This window comes from Contarinia nasturtii, unplaced genomic scaffold (genome assembly GCF_009176525.2).
Source record: "Contarinia nasturtii isolate CC-2019 unplaced genomic scaffold, AAFC_CNas_1.1 Cnas_scaffold_1037, whole genome shotgun sequence".
NCBI classification, from domain to species: domain Eukaryota; kingdom Metazoa; phylum Arthropoda; class Insecta; order Diptera; family Cecidomyiidae; genus Contarinia; species Contarinia nasturtii.
The window spans coordinates 7,521,533-7,541,478 of record NW_022198383.1 but is presented as its reverse complement, the minus strand read 5'-3'; the positions used below and the strand labels follow the sequence as shown (position 1 = coordinate 7,541,478).

Below are 19,946 nucleotides of genomic sequence, written 5' to 3'. Positions count from 1 at the left end.
AAATAACAAATTTGATACAAATGCCAAACATTTAGAATGAGAAATAAAAAATATGCTGAAATATATTATCGATCGTTTAATTCACGATGTATTTAACTCGATTGTTGTGTTTGATATGTTGAAATTTAATGGATTTACCATTTCATATCATTAAACCAGTGGAAAATCCTGTAGCAAAATTAGTTTTGCGTGCATTAAATTGTAATCTAATTATTATTATTATTTATCGCGCCAAATTTTAAGTTTCCATACAGACGACATACGTACAGAAAATGTTCAGCCACAATTCGGTCATACTATTGGATGACATTAAGAGAGAATGTGCGCACTACCCAAACAAAACTATGAATAATACTTTATGCTTGCGATTCGTCATGTTACACAAAATATAGAGAAAAATAAAATAAGTTTCATCGAATACGCGTACCACCCCGATAAGCGGTTTATCTTGAAATTGCAGGCACTCAGAAACATTTATGCGCGTCGTCACACGTACATACAACATGACATACAAACTCACTAACAAAAATCACACCATTTGTGAAACAAACAAAATGAGAACTCACTCCGAATCCCGCAACAACAATGTACGCCCCGAGTGATTTTTGATGTTTTGATTTTCGAAACATTCCAAAAGAAACAAAGCGAAAGTTTGAACGAATGAATGAACGTGCGGAAAAGTTTGCCTGTAAATAAAGTTAAAGTGAGCGTTGTAAATTATCTTCATTTTATTCGAGTTTATTTTCTAACACTTCACTTTGTTTCGAAATTTTCTATATGCATGCCAACATTCAAAAATCAATTTTTAAATTACAAAATTCACCACATTTAGTTGATACAAAACATGATCTCAGTGATTTTACAGTCTCTTTTGTCGTTCTATGAAATATTTGCCGCAGTCTTTGTTTGAATTGAAAAACGTTTCCATTATATTCCAAAAAGTAAAGCATTCTCGGCAACAATGAAAAGTAAACTGTTGCCAACCATTGTTAAAAATGCGGTGAATTTCTTTTTTCATCTTGCCATGTCGTCGTTTTCGTTTCGCTTCAGTTCACTCGTCGGTTTTTCGGTATGCAATTTTTAGGATGAAAATCACATCTGTAAACGTTCTCACCACGGATTTTCCCATTTTGTCATGACAAACAAAAAAGATTTTCCACAAAAAGCCGAGCGAACGAGTGCGGAAAAGAGAACGAGCTACAGAGGAAAAATGTTTAAATTAGCGGATTCTTACGCATAAATAAACAGCCACCAATATGAGTTATGGGCGTATGCGCCACAACCCAATAGATAAACACAACAACCAAATCGAACGAGTAAAAGAACTTTGGGCACACATTTTGGATGGTAAAACCTTCCATACACAATTACATACGATACGATATTTGCTTTACTCTTGAGATTCTCCACACAATTTATGTACATGGCAAAAGTTATTTCGACACATTCTAAGCTTCATTTTTACGCCTACATAACATAACGGTTTTTCCGTATCATAAATTAAACGATTGATTCAATTCAATTATAAATGTTGTTCTCGTTACTTGGGAATTATTCAACTTCATTTCGTTGCGATCTTTTTCTTTTAAACGCTTCTCCACAACTTTTTGTGTAAGTGTGAAAAAATAACACGCTATTAATCTGAACCGTTTATTTCTTCGTCTGTCTGCTGCTTTTGTTAATTTTACAAACCACAAATAAAAATTCGCACGAATTTCAATTTAACCTCAAAAAATAAAATAATAAACATGTGAAATGGCATCATCTAACGACAGAAATGAAAAAATTGCAAGTAGTATGCCATTAAAAAGAGAGATGAAGAGAGAAAGAGCCATAAGAATAAATGAAAACAATTTTGAATTTTCCATGCAATTTTCATTTTCACATTCACTCATTTACTCGCATCAACTATTTATTCTTTTATTTATGTTGTACAATGTTTACTTTTCCTTTTCTTGCATTTTAATTCATGAATATATCTCGTACATATTTTTTTATCGTCGCCAGAAACGCAACATGATGGCAGTTAAATATCGCGTCGAGTTTCCCATATGTACAGTGTACAATTGCACAGTTGTACACACATAAAACCAACTAAACGAATGTCGACTGTAATAATAATAAAAATAATCAAAGAAAATGTTGTTTTTCTTGGATTTGTGTTCGCTTCGCTTAGACCCGTCCATAGATCGTTCATGTATAAGGCGGTACATTCGTGTATGCAATGAAAAATAGGCAAACAAACGAACGAATAAATTTTCATGGGGTAAAAAAATATCGTCGACATTGCTCGAAATCGGAATTGTTTCACTCGCTCGTGCATTTCGCTTCCATTTTACACAACATTTTCATATTTTCGATACATTTTATTTGTACTGTGTGTTCGTATATATGAATCGTTGCGTTTTGGATCGTAAATGAATATATGAGCATAAAATATGAATTGTGCAATAACACAATAAAGTGATCATAAATCGGCATTAGGTTGCCCCTTTGGCACTCTGGTGCTTTTGTTTTGCTTTACAATTGTCGTTATCGTCGTCGAGAGCAGGCACGATACACACTAAGTCATTTTTTTTTATTCCCGTCCCTACGATTTTGGGTACCGTGATTCGTTCTTTCTATCTCGCATCCCAGCACAACCAGAAAATGTTCACTTTTCGGTTTTTGTCAAAATAACTTGATTTGATCGACCCGAACGAAAAACAAAAATGGTGTTAATGCCACATCGACATAAAATATTACGCTTCCATACACACACGCATGCACGCACGAAAACGCACAATAAAAATTTATTCAGCATATGTAATTTATTTGCAAGCGACTAATTCATAGCTAGCCATATCATAGCAAAACACACACACACACACAATTTCCATTTGAACAATATTTATTGCCTTGTTTTGTTAACACACATAAACATTGCCACAGACATATCTTGCGTATCGGCCATTGGAAGTCTTTCAAGGCTATAACCATGTTTTGGTGAACGGGCCAGGCAAATATATTCAAAATTAATTTATCAAAGAGATCAGCAAAATATCCAGAACCAACCAGAAGCACAATCATTCCGTGCTTCATTCACTTCAGTTTGTCCAAATTCTAACAAACCGAATTTCCATTCATTATCCAAAACAATATCAAACAGTAAGCTCTATTTCATTTAAATGGAAATTTCATTTAGCGGTTGATGCCATATTGGATTCTCGTATATCGAATAATAAAAAAAGGAGATTGCATTAAAAGCAGCTGTTGTTAATATGATATTTTTACCGTTTAGATTTGAAAACGAGCTCAAACACTGTGATTGCATAAAATTTTTCCGTATATTGACAAATTGCCCACATGAAATCCAAAAGCCTAACGTTAAAAAAAAAAATAAAAATTCTATTAGCAACCCTTCAATTGGAAATAAAAATAGAATATCATTTCGGTTGGCTCTTTTATTACGATTTTCACGTTTCCATTTTAGAAATATATAAAGAGAAAATACGTGCACATTTTCCACTTAATGCGTCTAAAAAAAAGAACTATGTATTCGTCTCTCTTGCTGCCGATTGTGTCTGTGCCGAAAGAATGACGTGTTGTTCTGTATGCCATTCTGATTATAATTTTAGTATTTTTTTTCGTTCCTCATACTTTGATTCTTTCGACATGGTAGGGGTTGCAAAAAAAACTACCTTTTGTTCGATCAGAGATCAAAATCAAATATTTGGCACAAAACTTATGTACACGAATAAAGTGGTGGAAAAAGGTATCGGCACAATGCATTTTTTGTTCATCATAAATCTGTGCATTGAATTCATCGAAATGGAATTCAATAGAGAGATATATATATATAGAGAGAGGTGCCTTTCTAAGCACTACAGTTACTTTTATCGCCGTCATTTCTCGCTACTTACTATTATTCCTTGTAACATTATATAATATATATCATATATTGCAAACAGGCCTGTCAGACTCCCTTTTCTCATTTCAAAGAGAAAAAAAAATTCTTTTTTGTGTATTTGAATAAAGCCGAGGGTTGGACAAACAACCAAGTGATACAACAATTTGCACCAACCATAGCAAATGACAAAAATGCCATTGACGAAATAAATCATCTTAAATTCATCGTCGCTCCGTGGTGAAAACTAGTTTGGTTACACACAGTCAACGACGAACACATCGCATGCTATAATGAATGTTACAGTATAGGCGGTACAATGGTTTGGAATGCCTCATGTTGTTCTCCCAGCCTTTTCATGGGTTACGACAAGCAACGCCGTTACTGCTACCAACCGTTAGAAATTAAAAAAAAACCTTCTTCTAAAAACAAACGAAAAAAAAACAATGGAAAGAACATTTCACTTTCTCTTAAATAACAATTTATCGCATCCATTTTAATTATTGAATCGAGTCGATTCACTTTGTTTTGTTTAAACATGAACCTCTTTTCATTTATTTAGCCTTCAACTTAATTTAAGACCTCACAGATTTCTTACATCATTCTCGAGTCATGAACAATAGGTTAAATGTTGTCCTTTTACAGATTTATGTCGGTTTCCATTTCCGAAATTTGGATAAATTTAAATTTATGATAACGATTTTGTCATCAGATTGCCCGAAAAACGATGTTTTGTAAAAATCAAAGTCTCTTTGTTTCACTGGTTTTTTTAACATAAGCATGTCATTTAATTAAAGAAAACTGCGAATCTCATTCCGTAAGATTTTGGAGGACCGCAAAGGTTTTGAAAGTGTTATTAATGAATGGAGAACGGTCACTTTTGAAATGGCCAACAAAAATATTCAAATATGAGTGAGTGAGTTAGTTCAGGTCATGAACTTCTTAAGCCTAATAAGATTATGCAACAATAATGCGTTAGACGCGCAGACTTGATAGATATAATGTTATGTATATGTTTGCCCATTCAAATGTAGTACATAGCCAACGTTAAGCAAGAACGCATACACAATCGGAATGTGCGATTAAAAAAAACTTGACACGCTGTTAGTCTTGCTTAACACTCAACTTGACAAATAATGTGTGAACTTGTAATACGGTTATTGAAATCGTATGCACTTTCTGTGCTCTTTTTTACAAATTCTGCGAGAAGTACGCGCACCAGCAAGAGCAACACAAAATTCGGTACAAAACTTAAGCACAATTAGATATAACTAGTAGCCGACGTCTGTCGTCTGAATGGCACCAGGAAGCAAAATCTAATACCATTCAATTAATACAGTAGTGGAACTGTTTTGCACTTTAATCTGCAAAAACACGCATTTCAATTTAGCACATTTTACAATGTGCAAATAAAATTGTATGCACGTATGTGCTTGCCATTTGTTTTATCACAAAGTTACATTTTATAATAATTTTCTATGCTGCACGATCTTTCTCTCGCTTGGTTATATGCCATTCATAAATTACCTACGGCTGACATTCATTTTACAAACTTGAATGAACCTATATTTAATTTCGTTTTTTTTTTTTAATTTTCAAAATTGTTCTATCTTCGTCATCATCAGTTGTCATGACAATATCGCCATTTTTATACCATAAAAATATTAAACGCCTAGTTAGCAACGAATCTTTTGAAACATGGTTTTATCCATGATTACCTCAGCCAAAGCGGATTTAAAGCGGAGTCAATATCCAAAGATTTTACATTGGATTTGTGGTCAGGATCGCAGCATTAGATGGTATTGCAGCATTCTTTCACATTTTCGAAAGACTCGCAATTCCAAAATAATCATTGATTATATACATTAAATGGGCGAATAAAATGATAGATGGAACACAAGCAAGCTATTTTATCGCATAATAATCGAGGTCTGTTGAATTACACCGACGGTGTCAGTCGGTATCAAGGATATCCATTCTCACAGTCACTTGAATTTATTCAATAAATTAGTTTTAATAGAATCAAGCACTTGGAAACAACAATGTTTGTGCACGCGCTCGCACTCACTCAACACTATGCCCCCGAAAAAAAAGGAAAATATAAATACATTCGAAATGACATCTGATGCTTAAAAAACAAATTCTCATCCGAGAGAAACACCCCAACACATCCACATCGTCGCTCGGAAATTGCGTACTTGCGTAAAAACACCATCGAATAGAAGATGTGTCGCTTGTTTTATTTCGTTTACTCCCATCGCATATTTGTCACATATCCAGCCAAAAGAATGAACCAGTATCATAGCATTGTTTGTGTGTGCGAACGAATGGCAAGTGCATCTACAATAGAGCACTTCATTCGCCCGAAAAATGTGTTTATCTTTCTTAATAAATATGTAACTAGTTTACTTTAATGCTTCCAGCTCTATTTGTGACCCTTGATTTTCAACTGAGAGGGTGTTCAAATCAAATTGTTTTCCGAAGTAAAATTCTTTACAGTGGCATACGCGTGCGTTTATGTGTTTATTTCAATATTATTCAATTTGTTTTATCTAATTTTATCGCCGAAAATGGTTATGCACATGCACATGACTAAGTGAAATCAACACCTCCCCGACAAAAGCAAAGTGATAAGCGTTGTACCGCTTCAAGGCACAAACAAACAAACAAAATACCAAGAATCACTTTCACATGCATACCAACGACCAAGCAACCGACTATTTGACTTGGTTCGGTTTTAATATTAAATAAACAAAGGGGGTGTGTGTTGAGTGCTCTCGTTTATATTTTGCAAAAATTGAAATAACAATTTTTTTTAACTGTATAACCTTGGATTAGTATCCAAGCTATCTGATGATGATAAAAAGCACAAAACAAAATTCAGCTAATTGGGAAAATTCGATGCTGTTCAAAAAAAAAATCGTAGGCGATAACAATTTTCTAATCATTTTTTTTTTTAATTCAAAAATGGATTTCTTAATTGAATTACCGCCTTACGAATAGAAGCTCGCCATAATCTCATCCATTGAGAATCACTTGACTTTTATTTTGAACTTTTTCCAAATATAAAATTTAAAAATAGTAATATTTAATTTCAATGGTTTTTTCTTTTTTTTTTTTTTACACAGGCGTAAACACCAGAAAACAACGAAGAGAACGGACTACATTCACACGCGGACAATTAGACGTATTAGAGGATTTATTTGGCAAAACTCGATATCCCGATATTTTCATGCGAGAGGAGGTAGCATGCAAAATTAAATTGCCCGAATCACGTGTTCAGGTAAGAAACGAAATAATTCATTAATGTTAAAATACAAAAGATCATTAAAATGGTAATCACCATGCCGAACAAACGCAGACCAAAAATAAATGAATCGTAATCAAAAGCAAGAATATATATCGTAACAAAGTAAACAACATTTTTACATCTCTTGTAAGAAAAATCCATAAATCATAGCGCACACCATATAACAATGGCATTTGTATTTATTTAGGATCGTCGATGTTTATTTAACAGTTTCACATTCGGCAGCAGCAACAAACACACCGCACAATACCCAATTTTCATGATGTGATAATTGTTCACAATTGGTGCAATCATTTTTTATTATGTTATCATCATCGCCATCATCGGCTTGTGATTTAAATATGCTTAAGTAAACGACCCTCTCCCTTTGTTTGACTACCGATGATTTTTAGAGAAATTATGCAATTTTAGAAATGATTTATGCCATTTTCACATTCTTTTTACTTTTTATGACTTTATTACCTCTTATTCAAGAAATTTTTATAGCAATCTAAATTACATTGGCAGTTTTTCAAATTAGTAAATAGAGATGAGAGATAAAAATCCGCACATCAATTCACTTAGATACCGACATCTCTTGTCGGTAAATTTGCTTTGAGCAGAAAGAATTCATTTTCATCAAATGATTTAACTTTAACACATCATCGATTGCATTTGTTTAGTGTGTGTTGATAGTCGTTTCAATTGTTCGACTATTGCCAATTCAGGTATATTAATAGATATTCTATGAAATTCTCAACTATTTCTGCTTCATTAAATCGAAAATGTATGTCCCGTTGAAATAATACTTGAGGATGATGAGAGTTGATATTTTTTTCTCTCTCTTGTAATTTTCTGTTTGTAGTTGTTCCGTAAACGGACAACAATTATCCAATCAAGATGATTTTTTTGTTGTTCGAAGTCGAATGCAAGACGATAGTGTATTATCACAGTGAAAACATCGTGTGTCTGTTGAACTGAAACCAACAACACGAAATTCGATACAATTTTCTCGGCGTAAATGGCATCCATAACCGAACCTTTTCGAGTTCAACTAACTATAAAACCATGCTCTCTTCACATGTTTTTTTTCTTCTTTTCTTCATTTTCTCTCTACTACACTCTTTCTGTCTCTTATTGCTCTTTGTTTGACGCACGTGTACTCTCTATTTCTCAATTTTCCTTTCAACAACGAAAAACAAAAAAAAATCAACAACAAACAAACAAACGAGAAAGAGAACGAAAGCAGGAGAGAGAAAAAAAGGTAAAACAAATCAAATGCACATCACAAATCAATCATATCGTATGCAAGTGTGTAAAATTGAATGGCAAACAAAACTCGATTTTTTTCTCTCATTTCACAACTGAAAAAAAGGCGATCGGGCAAGAAGTAATAGAGCATAAAACAGTGAGAGAATTGTTGAAAACAACATTTATGTGCAACAATGGATAGAACGTGGCTTGGTAAAAATTGTAATTTAAGTAGCTCGAAATATGTTCATTTGTGCCTAAATGAATGGAATATAATATGGCCAAGTAGACAATGTACGAGACCCATAAAACGATCATTTCTTCTACTATTGCACTCTTGCTGCACAATTCGGTTTTGAATGGCATACGTCTATTGCTGGTTTCACGTTCAATAAACATTGGCCATTACGCTTTTTTCTATGTCTCTTTTTCTTTCACTTTTTATGTATTTGCTTACCGCTTCTATATGAAATACACTCATTGAGTTGTGAGATTGTATTTGTTTTTTTCCGTAAATTAGATATATTTGTTTCCAACAGAAAAATAGTAGTGGAGAGCATAAAATATCCACCAACAAAACTGATACAAACAAGCTTCTGTGGGGCTTCAGACAACATACGAAAGGAACATTTTTGGATTGTGCATATAATACCGTTAGTGTTTTGAGTTGGAGCAAAAAAACTGGTGTAAAAAGTGATTTTCATACAAATTGACATTTTTCGAGGATTCGAAACATGTATTTCCCATTTTCAAAAATCATCAATTTATGGCTGGTTGTTTTTCAAACTTATGTTGTATTCAATACTCAGTGTATATCTCAATTTATTTCCAACACAAATTCACACATGAAATGACAATAAAATAATAGAATAGAAAATGCTGAAAAACACAGAGACGGCTGTGTTTGCCTAAACAATATCAAACGATGACATCAATTGCAGTAATGATTATACATTTTAGTGCAAACATTTTTTTTCTCCTTTTTCATTATGTTTCGAATAAACAAACCCGAAATACATACCGACCATGGGCAATGCAACATATTTTTCTTTTCCATTTTTCTTGTGCAAAAACTATTATTCATTGTGTCAGCATAAAAACATATTTAGCTACACATACTATTACCACAAAGAGTCCGGGGTTGTTTGTTGTTTTTTTGTACTCGTCAAGGAAAATTGAGAATGCATTTGTCGATCGATTGCAATTTGACATATTTACACTGTAAATATCGATGTATGAAATGCACAATAACTAACGAAATATGAATTACAACCCTCTGGCATTTTCCTCATTTTCAATTCATCGCTTTCTTTTTTTTTTGTCTCTGTGCGGCGATACTTTTATTTGTCTCTATTGTTCGTTCGGGATTTTTGTCTCACTCCCATTGTTGAATTCTTTTGACATCGGAACATTTTGTCACTCAAATAGAAAAATTATTGTGCATTTCCATGCATAAAAATCAGTAATAGTGATTGTATATTATTTGCATTATGAAAACATTTCACACATTTTGTCAACACTAACGCCATTCAAATCGGGAGTGATTTTTGTTGTTGTTTTGTTTGCTGAAATGAAACTTGAATGGGAGTTTTAATCTCTTATTTGGCTACTGTGATATATACGTATGTTAGAGAGATGATTGATGATGAATAGGTTTTGAAAGGTAGTTTTCTAAATTGTTTACGGCTGTTTTTAATACAAAAGACCTTGGCTAAAGAAGCGACACGGCATTGAGTCAGTTGTGCTTGTACAAATCATTTTGTATTCGGTCACACATATTTTCAATTAAGTAAACATTTCATTGATGAAAATGTCATATTTTCGTTTGTTGCAATGTGCAAGATGCAATAAATTTCAGTCATAGTCAGAACGGTCGTTGAAAATTGTTTGTTTTTATGATTTGTGCCGTTTGTTAATGATCGAAAAGGTAGCTGCAACATGATTTGTGACCGAGCAATAAATCAGATGCGACCGATTCGACGTACAAGTTTCTTTTTTTTGCATGAAGTAGTACATTTATTATAAAACCGATAATTAAAGCCATAAACAATAATTTGTATGAGAATCGTAAATTTCCTGGTTCACATTTTATTAGTTGAAATTAAATCTTATGGCACTTTGGAGAGAGAGAGAGAGATTGTGCCTTGTTTGTTTCAAATAAATGTCGGCAAATTGACGTTTTAACAGAACTATTATGATGCTGTCGTTTCAATTTTATATCATCACACACCCTCTAATAGTGTATTCGTTCGTATTTGTGACGTCTGCTGTGAAGATAAGAGCAGTGTGTTTCTCTCAATGTATTGTGTGGGTCGACAATACATGGGTGCAACAATAACAAACATAGCATGGACTGCGGTAAAATGAGAAGAGGCCAAAACCACCCTCTTATCCAAAGAAAATAATGAATAAAATTACATCATAGTGTAAATCCGTAAACAAATCACATGGTTAACTTGGCAGAAAATGACAGTTTTGGGGTGTTGTTTGCACTCCATCCAAAAAAAGAAACTAGAGAAAATAGATTTCTTTTTTTCTGTGTGCATGCTGTTATTGTTGTTTTCGTTGGTTGTTGTTGCGTCGGTTCCACCCCAAAAATTAGCAAACACGAACGAGTGGGTGAGTGCATTGTATATTGTGCTAAGTAGCATTGGATGCTGTTAACGATTATGTGCATGCCTCACTGGCACAAATCGAATCCTGTTGGATCAAATATCCGTTCTACCATATAGGTGGGTGCTCTTCAAGCGTTTCAACGCTCTGCTCACTCTCTTACTATCTCTCTGCGGCACGCATTACTTATTCATTACGTAACCGATTACATTTCACTTATGCATGCTATTTCATGTACCCATTCGGAAAAATCCCCTCAATTCGTTTTGACTCGATATTTTTTCCTTTTATGCAAGCAGACCGGGAACCATTCACAAAAAGAGAGTATGGTGAATATTTAATAGACTTCTTTTCATCTTTTGTGCCCTGAAATCAAATCGATTCTTCTTGCGTTGTGAATTCAATTCGGTAAATTTCCCAAATATCACAGCAATTCCACCGGAGCAAACTCAATTTAAAGAGAGCAAAAAACGAGAGCAGAACATAGAAGTGACAAATGCTGAAGAATGAAACTTCATAAAAGAAAGAAAAACATTTTTGTGGGTGCTTGAATGTATCGTTTCGTCGCTTTACTGCTCAACAACCGATGCGTATTCACAACGTGAATAATTTTTTTTTTTGGATTTTTAATCTGAGGGTTGAAATGCATTTTGTGTTTTTGCTTGAGTTATTTTAGGGGTGCCGTGTTTTTTCCCATTTACTGCTATTATTATGTGCTCATTGGCGTGATAGACATTTGATTGAATTTGATTTCCAACCAGAGAACGAAAATGAAATATACACGGGACATGGTATACTATTAATTTGTTGAATATACGGCAAATGGTTAAGTGGGTAAACTGCTGAACTGTTACCTTTTTATGTGTATATGCTTTGGCTATTGCGGCGAATTTACTTTATTGCAATTTGTGCTGTATCAAATTTCGTTGAGACTATTACTTTACGATTTTTATTACTTTCATCTGTTTTCCATTAGCTCGTGATTCAAATCTTTTTCATCTAAATTGTATTGTCCTTTTGATTGTATTTGCAAAAAAGGACAAATCTTAGCATTTTATCCCATGCACGCACACAATCGCATTGTCTTTGAATCGAAAAAAAAAAATACATTAATTTGGTTGTAGAAAAGCAGCAAATGTTCGAGCTTCTGCATATTTTCAAATTAAAAACCACATGCTGAGCCATTGAAAGGTTGTTACAACCTGCAAGAAGCCCTTCCAATTCATGGTTGCAATAGAATATGGCCATATTCGTAATTGAAATGTGACTTATTCGTTTTGTCTGTTTAGTTGATATTATTATCTATTCTGAAATAGAAAAAGCATGAACATGCTCAACAGTTTTCGGAAACAATGCACTTTCTATTGTTATTGGGCTGGTGATTACTTGGTGGTTAATAAGAGTTATTATTAAATACTACATCTGTCTATAAATATTCGGATGGGAATACCATAAAGTCATGTGTTCATATATCTAATAATATTAATTTTTTCCGATATTCTGTTTATAAATTGCAGGTTTGGTTCAAAAATCGTAGGGCGAAAGTGCGTCAACAACAAACTCATCAACAGTCGTCATCCAATGCAAATAACTCTAAATCATCGTCACGGTCTTCATGTTCATCGTCTTCGTTGCCATCATCACGTGGCACCGGTTCGAGTGGAAATAGCAGCGGCAATGCCATCACCAACAACAATAACAAAACAAACAGTTCTGGTATGAACAGTGGTGGATCTGGATCGAAAAATACGAGCACATCATTAAAACAAGGCACGAATACTACCACATCGAATAATAATCAATTGTCGCATCAAAACAGTAATTCAAACAATAATACCACAACATCAAATAATGGACTCGTATCGATTGGTCACAATTCATCACCAATTCTACCGATGACACCAACATCATCGGTCAGTCCGCCGGTAAATGTAATTTGTAAAAAAGAACTGAACTATGGCTTACAAAATGGTGTGCCCGGACTGAGTGATGTTATGAAATCCACATCTATACATGATTCAATCAAAGAAGAAATGGCCGGTATGATTTCATCGAATCCAATTGCATATTCAAATATCAATGCACGTCTTGGCCATGGCGGCAACAGCACACCATTAGGTTCAAATTCATCAATCATAACAACACCATCGCCACCAATGACACCATCACAAAATGCCCTGTCCTATGTGCCGAACCATGAATCGTATTTTTGGCATTCACAATACAATCAATATCCAAATAGCTATCAAACACCAGCTTCTTACTACTCACAAGTGGACTATCAGAGCCAATCAAACTACAGCATGGGACATTCAGGTTATTCAACATCAAACATGGGCTTAACCGCCAGCAACACATTCAACGGTGCGATGACATCACAGCCATTCTCATCGAATGGTCTTGATTATATGTCGCCAGCACCAGAAAAGTATGGCATCAATATGGTATAAAACATTCGATTTGATTAAACAAAATGGAATTTATCTCTAATTTATATACATTTTATATATATATTATATCACACACACTCACACACATACACACACAAGAAACATTACAATGGAAAATCTTTTGTTAGATTACAATCATTTAATCGTAAAATCAAGTATCAACCGAAACAAAAACAAAGAGTTTCGCAAAAAAAAACCTACTTGTTTATTTAAAATTGAAGTAAAAAAATTCAAATCACTTTTCAATTTTGATAGAGAAAGAAGAAATATCGCCGATAAATAATGACAATATTTAAAAGAGAAAAAAGAAGCTCGCATTGAATATTATAAATCTATTTAAACAATTCGAAAATTGTATTTTTTGTTAATTTTATTCACTAGTATTCTTGTGCTTGGTCATTTCTTCTTCGAATATTTTATCAATTTTTTCGTCATCATTTTTCATGTGATTTGATATCAAAAAAAAAATACTTCAATCTACATATTGTAATTAATTTTAAATGGATTTTGTGCAAAATACGCCTTCAAAAGATCTGAATGCATACTTGAGTTTTAATATAAAAAAGAAATTTTACCGGATGGTACACACTTGCATGTCTGGCTGGCAAAGATGTAAATAGTTGATGCAAGAGAAGCAAACAAATGATGAATGAAACACATATTCAACAATTTAAAATACGTAATTTTCAAGATAATTTTTAAGAAAAAAATTGAAGGTGTAAGAGACAAAAAAAAAACCACAAAAAAGTGAGAGTGGAAGATAGAAATAGAGAGTTTAGTTGTAGGAATAATACGTTGACGATAATTCTAATTGACCATCGGAACTCAATCAATTTATTGAATATGGTTTAATACAAAACTGAAAGCAGAAAAATTATTAGAATGGTTTTGAATTTCGAATCGTCAACGACATTTTTCGTGGAATAAAACACGAATCAAAATGTTTAAAGCAAAACCATACACTTCGAGAGAGAGAAAAACGTAATTTATTAGAAACATTCAACTTTTTTCTGGTTCTATGTGTCAGTGTGCGTGTTTGAATAAAAATGAAATTTTTTTTCGCAACAATAAAATATCACCAAAATAAAGTAGCGACCGCATGGATAATTTTTAATTTCACTCGTCTACACTGTACTATCGCAGTTTTTGTGCAATGAGTAAGAAAAAAGCGATTCATTGCAATTTATTAGTGCAAAACATGCGATATTATTCGTTAATTTGTTCATTTCATTCACTATTCTTTTAGTGAATGCGTGAAACGTAAATAATAATCCACAAAACATTGAAGCAAGGAGAAATGAAATTCATGAATGAGAGGAAATTAAAAAAAATTAACGTAAACAAAGAAAGAATGTAATGAGTATATATTGGTCCTTAGAAAAAGCACGAGTAAATGCATCATATGCATTATTCATGCCTAATAAATGAAGTACAACGATTCTCACATTAAACTTAAAGCAAGAACATTAACAAAGAAAAGAAATCATCCACCTAACTAAAGACAAAGCACTCCGAATGGACAACAAACGAATACTCTAGTTCTTTAACAACAATTACATTCAAAGTAATAATAACAAACATAAACGACGATAGCAAAATAAAACTTAAACAAAAAATCAGCATAAATAATAATCAACAATCCATGATTATGTTAGGTTCAATAAAACGATAAGGAAAGAAAATTACAATTAATTATACTATATAAATAAATAAAAAATATATATATTTAACATGTCAAATTGAAAATATATTCTAGAGTTAGATATGTGTAAAGTTGAAACAAAAGTGAAAAATATGCTACAAAACAAATAACATTCAAGCGACAAATATATATCAAAATTTCATATCATAAACATGTTAATTTGATGCCCTCACACTCACAATACTTTGGATAGTTACACATTTAATACACACACAATCACATGTTCAAGACAAAGAGAGACGATTTTAACTAATTTGTCGATAATATATTATTAAGTCACACCAACCGGTATCGTTCATTCAATTCAGAAAGACAAAATCAATCGCAAAAGTATAAAACAAATACGTCTTCTCTTACCCTTCTTTCAAATACTAAACCATTTCTTTCCGTGTCTTGACCATAACTAATGTTAATTGTCCAATTGTAATATAAAATAGCAGTAAAATTGATTATATAAATAATATATATATTATTTGCAAATGAATTAAGTATATTATTGTGGAAATTTACAAAACTCAATAAAAAAAATTTCGATAAAAATTATTTCTTCTTTTCATTTATGAAATCTATAGCTTTTTGTCCGAATTTTCAGCAAAGTTTTTACTTGATATTCTATTACATCATCGAGAGAAGAAAACTTGAAACAATACTCGATATTTGAATTCGACGTGGGCGTACTTTTTTAGCATAATCTTCATCCAAATTTAAATGAAGGTGTTTGGTTAAATCAAAACGTGGGATGCTTGAAGTTTTAACACGGAAAATGTATTTTCTTTTAGATAGAATTATATTTTTCAATTCAGATAAAGAATATTGGGCACTCTTCAGAGTATCCTTCAAATCATAAATAAAGAATCAAAATTTGATGAAATGTTCTTTTTCTTCGTCTGTTTGTTCTTCAGTCTAGCCGAAACATAAATAGCTCTTAGCAAAAAATAGTTTATAACAATGGAAAATCACACGGAAATTTACGCAATTCGAAAACAGAAGCAAAATTATCTGTACATTTTTGAAGGAGAACATTTTTGATTGGTAGTAAACAATATAATCGATGTAGGTAAAGAAATGTGCTGAGACATAAACAATTAAATTGGGTAAGTTCGAAACGATTTACGGTCTTATTGATTCCCATTTAATTTTGGGCACAATGGCAATTGTTTGTAAACACTTTTTTTAAACTTTTCTCTCAGGCGGTTTGTGTGTGTGTGCTTTGTTAGGCGTTGAAAATATTTGGTAGCTGCTTCTTTTTACTTTGTTGATTTTATTCTTCAATGCACGCTTAACGTAAAGAAGAAGAAGATAAATTGCGAACAAAGCACAGTGTGGGAAGAACAAATTCAGTGTGTCAAAATAGAATCTTCGTCAACAATGAGTTCAAAAAAAATAAAAATAAGAAATAATAAAACGCATCGTTTTCTCCAAAAATCGGCTTCTTTTTCTGTTCCCACTACCTTTAAAAGGCCAAGACGCAATTAAAATCATTTTATTTTTAAATGTTTGCACATTTTGATTACTTTTCTCTGATTTGATCCAATGTAATCTGTGAAATTACGCATGAGATGCGATGCAAATTAGCAGCGAATTGAAGAAATGGCGATATCAAGTGCTAAACTCAAACATCTTCAGAAATAATTTCTACATTGTACGCAAATAAAAATCATATCGCAGAAAAAAATTATTGATAAAAATCTATGCTTTTTAATGATATGTCGAAAAAAATGGGCCACAGAATTTACCACAAGACTTATGTTTAAAATTTTAGTTTGTGCTCCCTGTTATTTAATAACGAAACATTTTGAAAATCCAAACAAACGCAGCATGACATAAATGAGATTGGCATCCGCATCGCATCCGATTATTAATATACGAAATGTACATACATATCGGAGCGAATTCTTATTCTGTCTGCCATTGTGTATGCGATAAAGAACATACTCATTAAAATGGAACGAAAAGAATTGGTTGGCAGCTCCGAATACACAGAGGCAAAATGTTTTAGTTGTGGTTTACAAATTGAAAGGGATTTATAATTTTATAAGCGTGCTTGCTCTTGAATCCCAAGAGTAATCTTAGTGTATGCGGCATTTGGGGTTTGATGCATGTATGGAAATTCGATACAAACTCCTCTAATAGTCACCTAATTATCCTTTCCACTTGCCCAAATTCGGGGGATGAATTTCTTTCAGTATTTATAAGTATATTTTTATTTATTTTATGCCATACCTATTCAACAAAGGAAGAGAAATACATTCCAGATAAGAAGCGCATTGACCACAGTGCTCTCTTTGTGTACAACTGTACAATGACCCAAAATGAAATATTAGTAAATAGATATTGTTGTTTACTATCTTGGCATTGGGTTTTGCAGGCAGTGCGATCGAAATTGTATGGTTTATTGAAATCGAAGCGTGATTTCACAAAAAAGATATATTATTACTTGCGAAGAATCTTTAGAAATGTTTTTACAGTTGATTCGGCCACGTGTACACGCGCGACAGAAGACTTGCTACCATGCCGCGTTTACATTACGTGTTGCAGTTTCAGCACACGAAGAATTGTATCTCTTGTTTGAATTTTCTAATACAAAACAACAAAAATCCCATGGCAAGACATTTTTATGCCCCCGACGTTGAATGTGAAATGGTGCGCGTGAACAGTGCACTTTTCCAGTTGCAATCATAAAAGTGCTCGTGTCTTGTGTTTAGCGTACGTTGCTCACTTGTCGAAGTCCTAGAAGTTCCATAAATACAACACACACGTACGTGTGATGTGAGAATGTTGCAAATGAAAATCGATGGAAAACCAGACATGATAATTTCTCTTTTTTGACACAAACGAAAACGACTTTTCTTCATAACAAAACACACAATATTGTTGTTTTTTGATACGCACAGTAATTCACATAATGCGAAACATTCCTTTGTCTTTCTGCAAGTTTTTCACCTCGGCATAAATATCATATTGTGTGACATAAACTATACAGTTTCAGCTAACGTCAAATGTTGTCATTGCAAGTCACAAATGCACACTCATTGGATTTTCCACGCTTTGTGCTTTGTATAACAAGGAAATACGGTGGACAAACGAAAGACATACTCATGAACTGCATAGACAATTTGAGATTGGTGATGTTACGGTAAAAATTCAATGAGTTTTCAATTTAACACAACATAAAAAGGAACTTAATCAAACGAAAATGATTTGATTGCAAAATCAAATGATGTGTATTGCATTTGATTCAATTTTAAAAAAATAAAATAAAAATGCTTTGAAGTTTAACAAAGCCGTATAATTTCAAAGACAATCAGTTTTTCACATTCAAAGAACTTTGCATTTTGTCAGCATTTTGAAACGAAACACATTCGCAATCATCATGTAAAATGTACACGTTGGCTTTTTGTACTGGTATAAAAGAACCAACGTAAAACTCTTTGAAATAAAACCAAATATTCGCTGTAATTGAAAAGCATTTGTGATTCTGTTGAAAATTTAAATCAAAGCAGTTTTAATGATCTGAATAATTTAATAACATTTACGATTTTTGTCCATATTTGCATTTATTTTTATCATCCTTTCCAAATTAACATGTGGCCATAAAATTGCGAAATCAATTTACAAAACACTTTTTGTTCTTTTCATCAGACATGCTTTTCCCACTTCCAGTGAAATTGTATGGAACACTTTTTTGTACATATTCGAGAAAAAATTGCAATTTTCAACAGAACCACATTTCGTTCAACAGAACCATATTTCTACACAAAATTTCGTTGTAAATTAAGAATTTAATAAATAGCCTACAACATTATGCATGTCGTCAAGTAACTTTCTAAGTAAATAAAATATGAGTTCAGGATGTTCGGGACAAATTAAAAATTCATTTTTGATTTCTAAAGTCACAAAAACGATGACGATTTTTTATGGCTGTCCATAAGCTCTATTCCTTTCGATTGTTATTGTTATTGTACATTTTCGTCGACTTAAATAATCAAACAATTTGAACAATGCAATCGGTATGACGTCGGTGCGGAAAACAGGAACCAACCGAAATATTTCATTATTAAATGTAAAGGCAACGAAATGAAAAAGAACGATCATTTCCACGTCGACGCAATCAAAGCCCCCAGTTCCGATACAAAACGTCAGTATGTTTCATGATCGTGTGACTCTTTCAGCATCATTTTTTTCGCCTCTAATGATTTTATAATGTCATTTATTTTTAAATCACCTGATCTAATGGTTATTTATTGGTTTTTATTTTATTAGACATAGAAGCAGCGTAATTCGATTCATGTGTGTGCGGTATATAGCACGACACATCGACTCAGCGATCGATTTCCTATTGCGACAACTAATATAATATTTTATTTTTACCAAAAATGCGATCTTCCCAGGCCACAAATAAAAAAAAACAGGCCTGAAATCAAAGAGGCAGTAAAAAAAATAATTCTATAGAAAATCCAAATCACAGACGAGCAAGCGGTGAATAGGAAGCAATAAAGAATTTCAAACGGCAAGAATCTTTTGAAATTTCCTACAAATTCGAATTGAATGCTATGCGTTTCTGCACAAAAGATCTAAAGAATAAACAGTGTATCGTATTTGAACACATAGTTTCATAAAAGAGAGTGGAAGGTCAAATGGAATGGACACAAAACACAGCGTATCAAAAAATGTTTTCATTGAACACGCATTTCCGTTTTAATTTTCACCCTTAGTCTGACATAGTTGTATCGTTTCTCTTATCATAGAGATTGT

General features: G+C 32.9%; 1 protein-coding gene across 2 annotated transcripts in view; it reads left to right on the top strand.

Annotated features, from left to right (window-relative positions):
- The window catches only part of LOC116344053 (homeotic protein ocelliless), a 33,195-nt gene extending 17,568 nt beyond the window's left edge, over positions 1-15,627 (top strand). For both annotated transcript variants that reach the window (XM_031772428.1, XM_031772427.1), the window contains exons 3-4: positions 7,015-7,169; positions 12,557-15,627. In XM_031772428.1, coding sequence (XP_031628288.1) covers positions 7,015-7,169; positions 12,557-13,489 — 1,088 coding nt within the window. In that variant the 3' untranslated portion in view covers positions 13,490-15,627. The remainder of the gene's footprint in view (positions 1-7,014; positions 7,170-12,556) is intronic.
- The last annotated feature ends 4,319 nt before the right edge of the window (positions 15,628-19,946 follow it).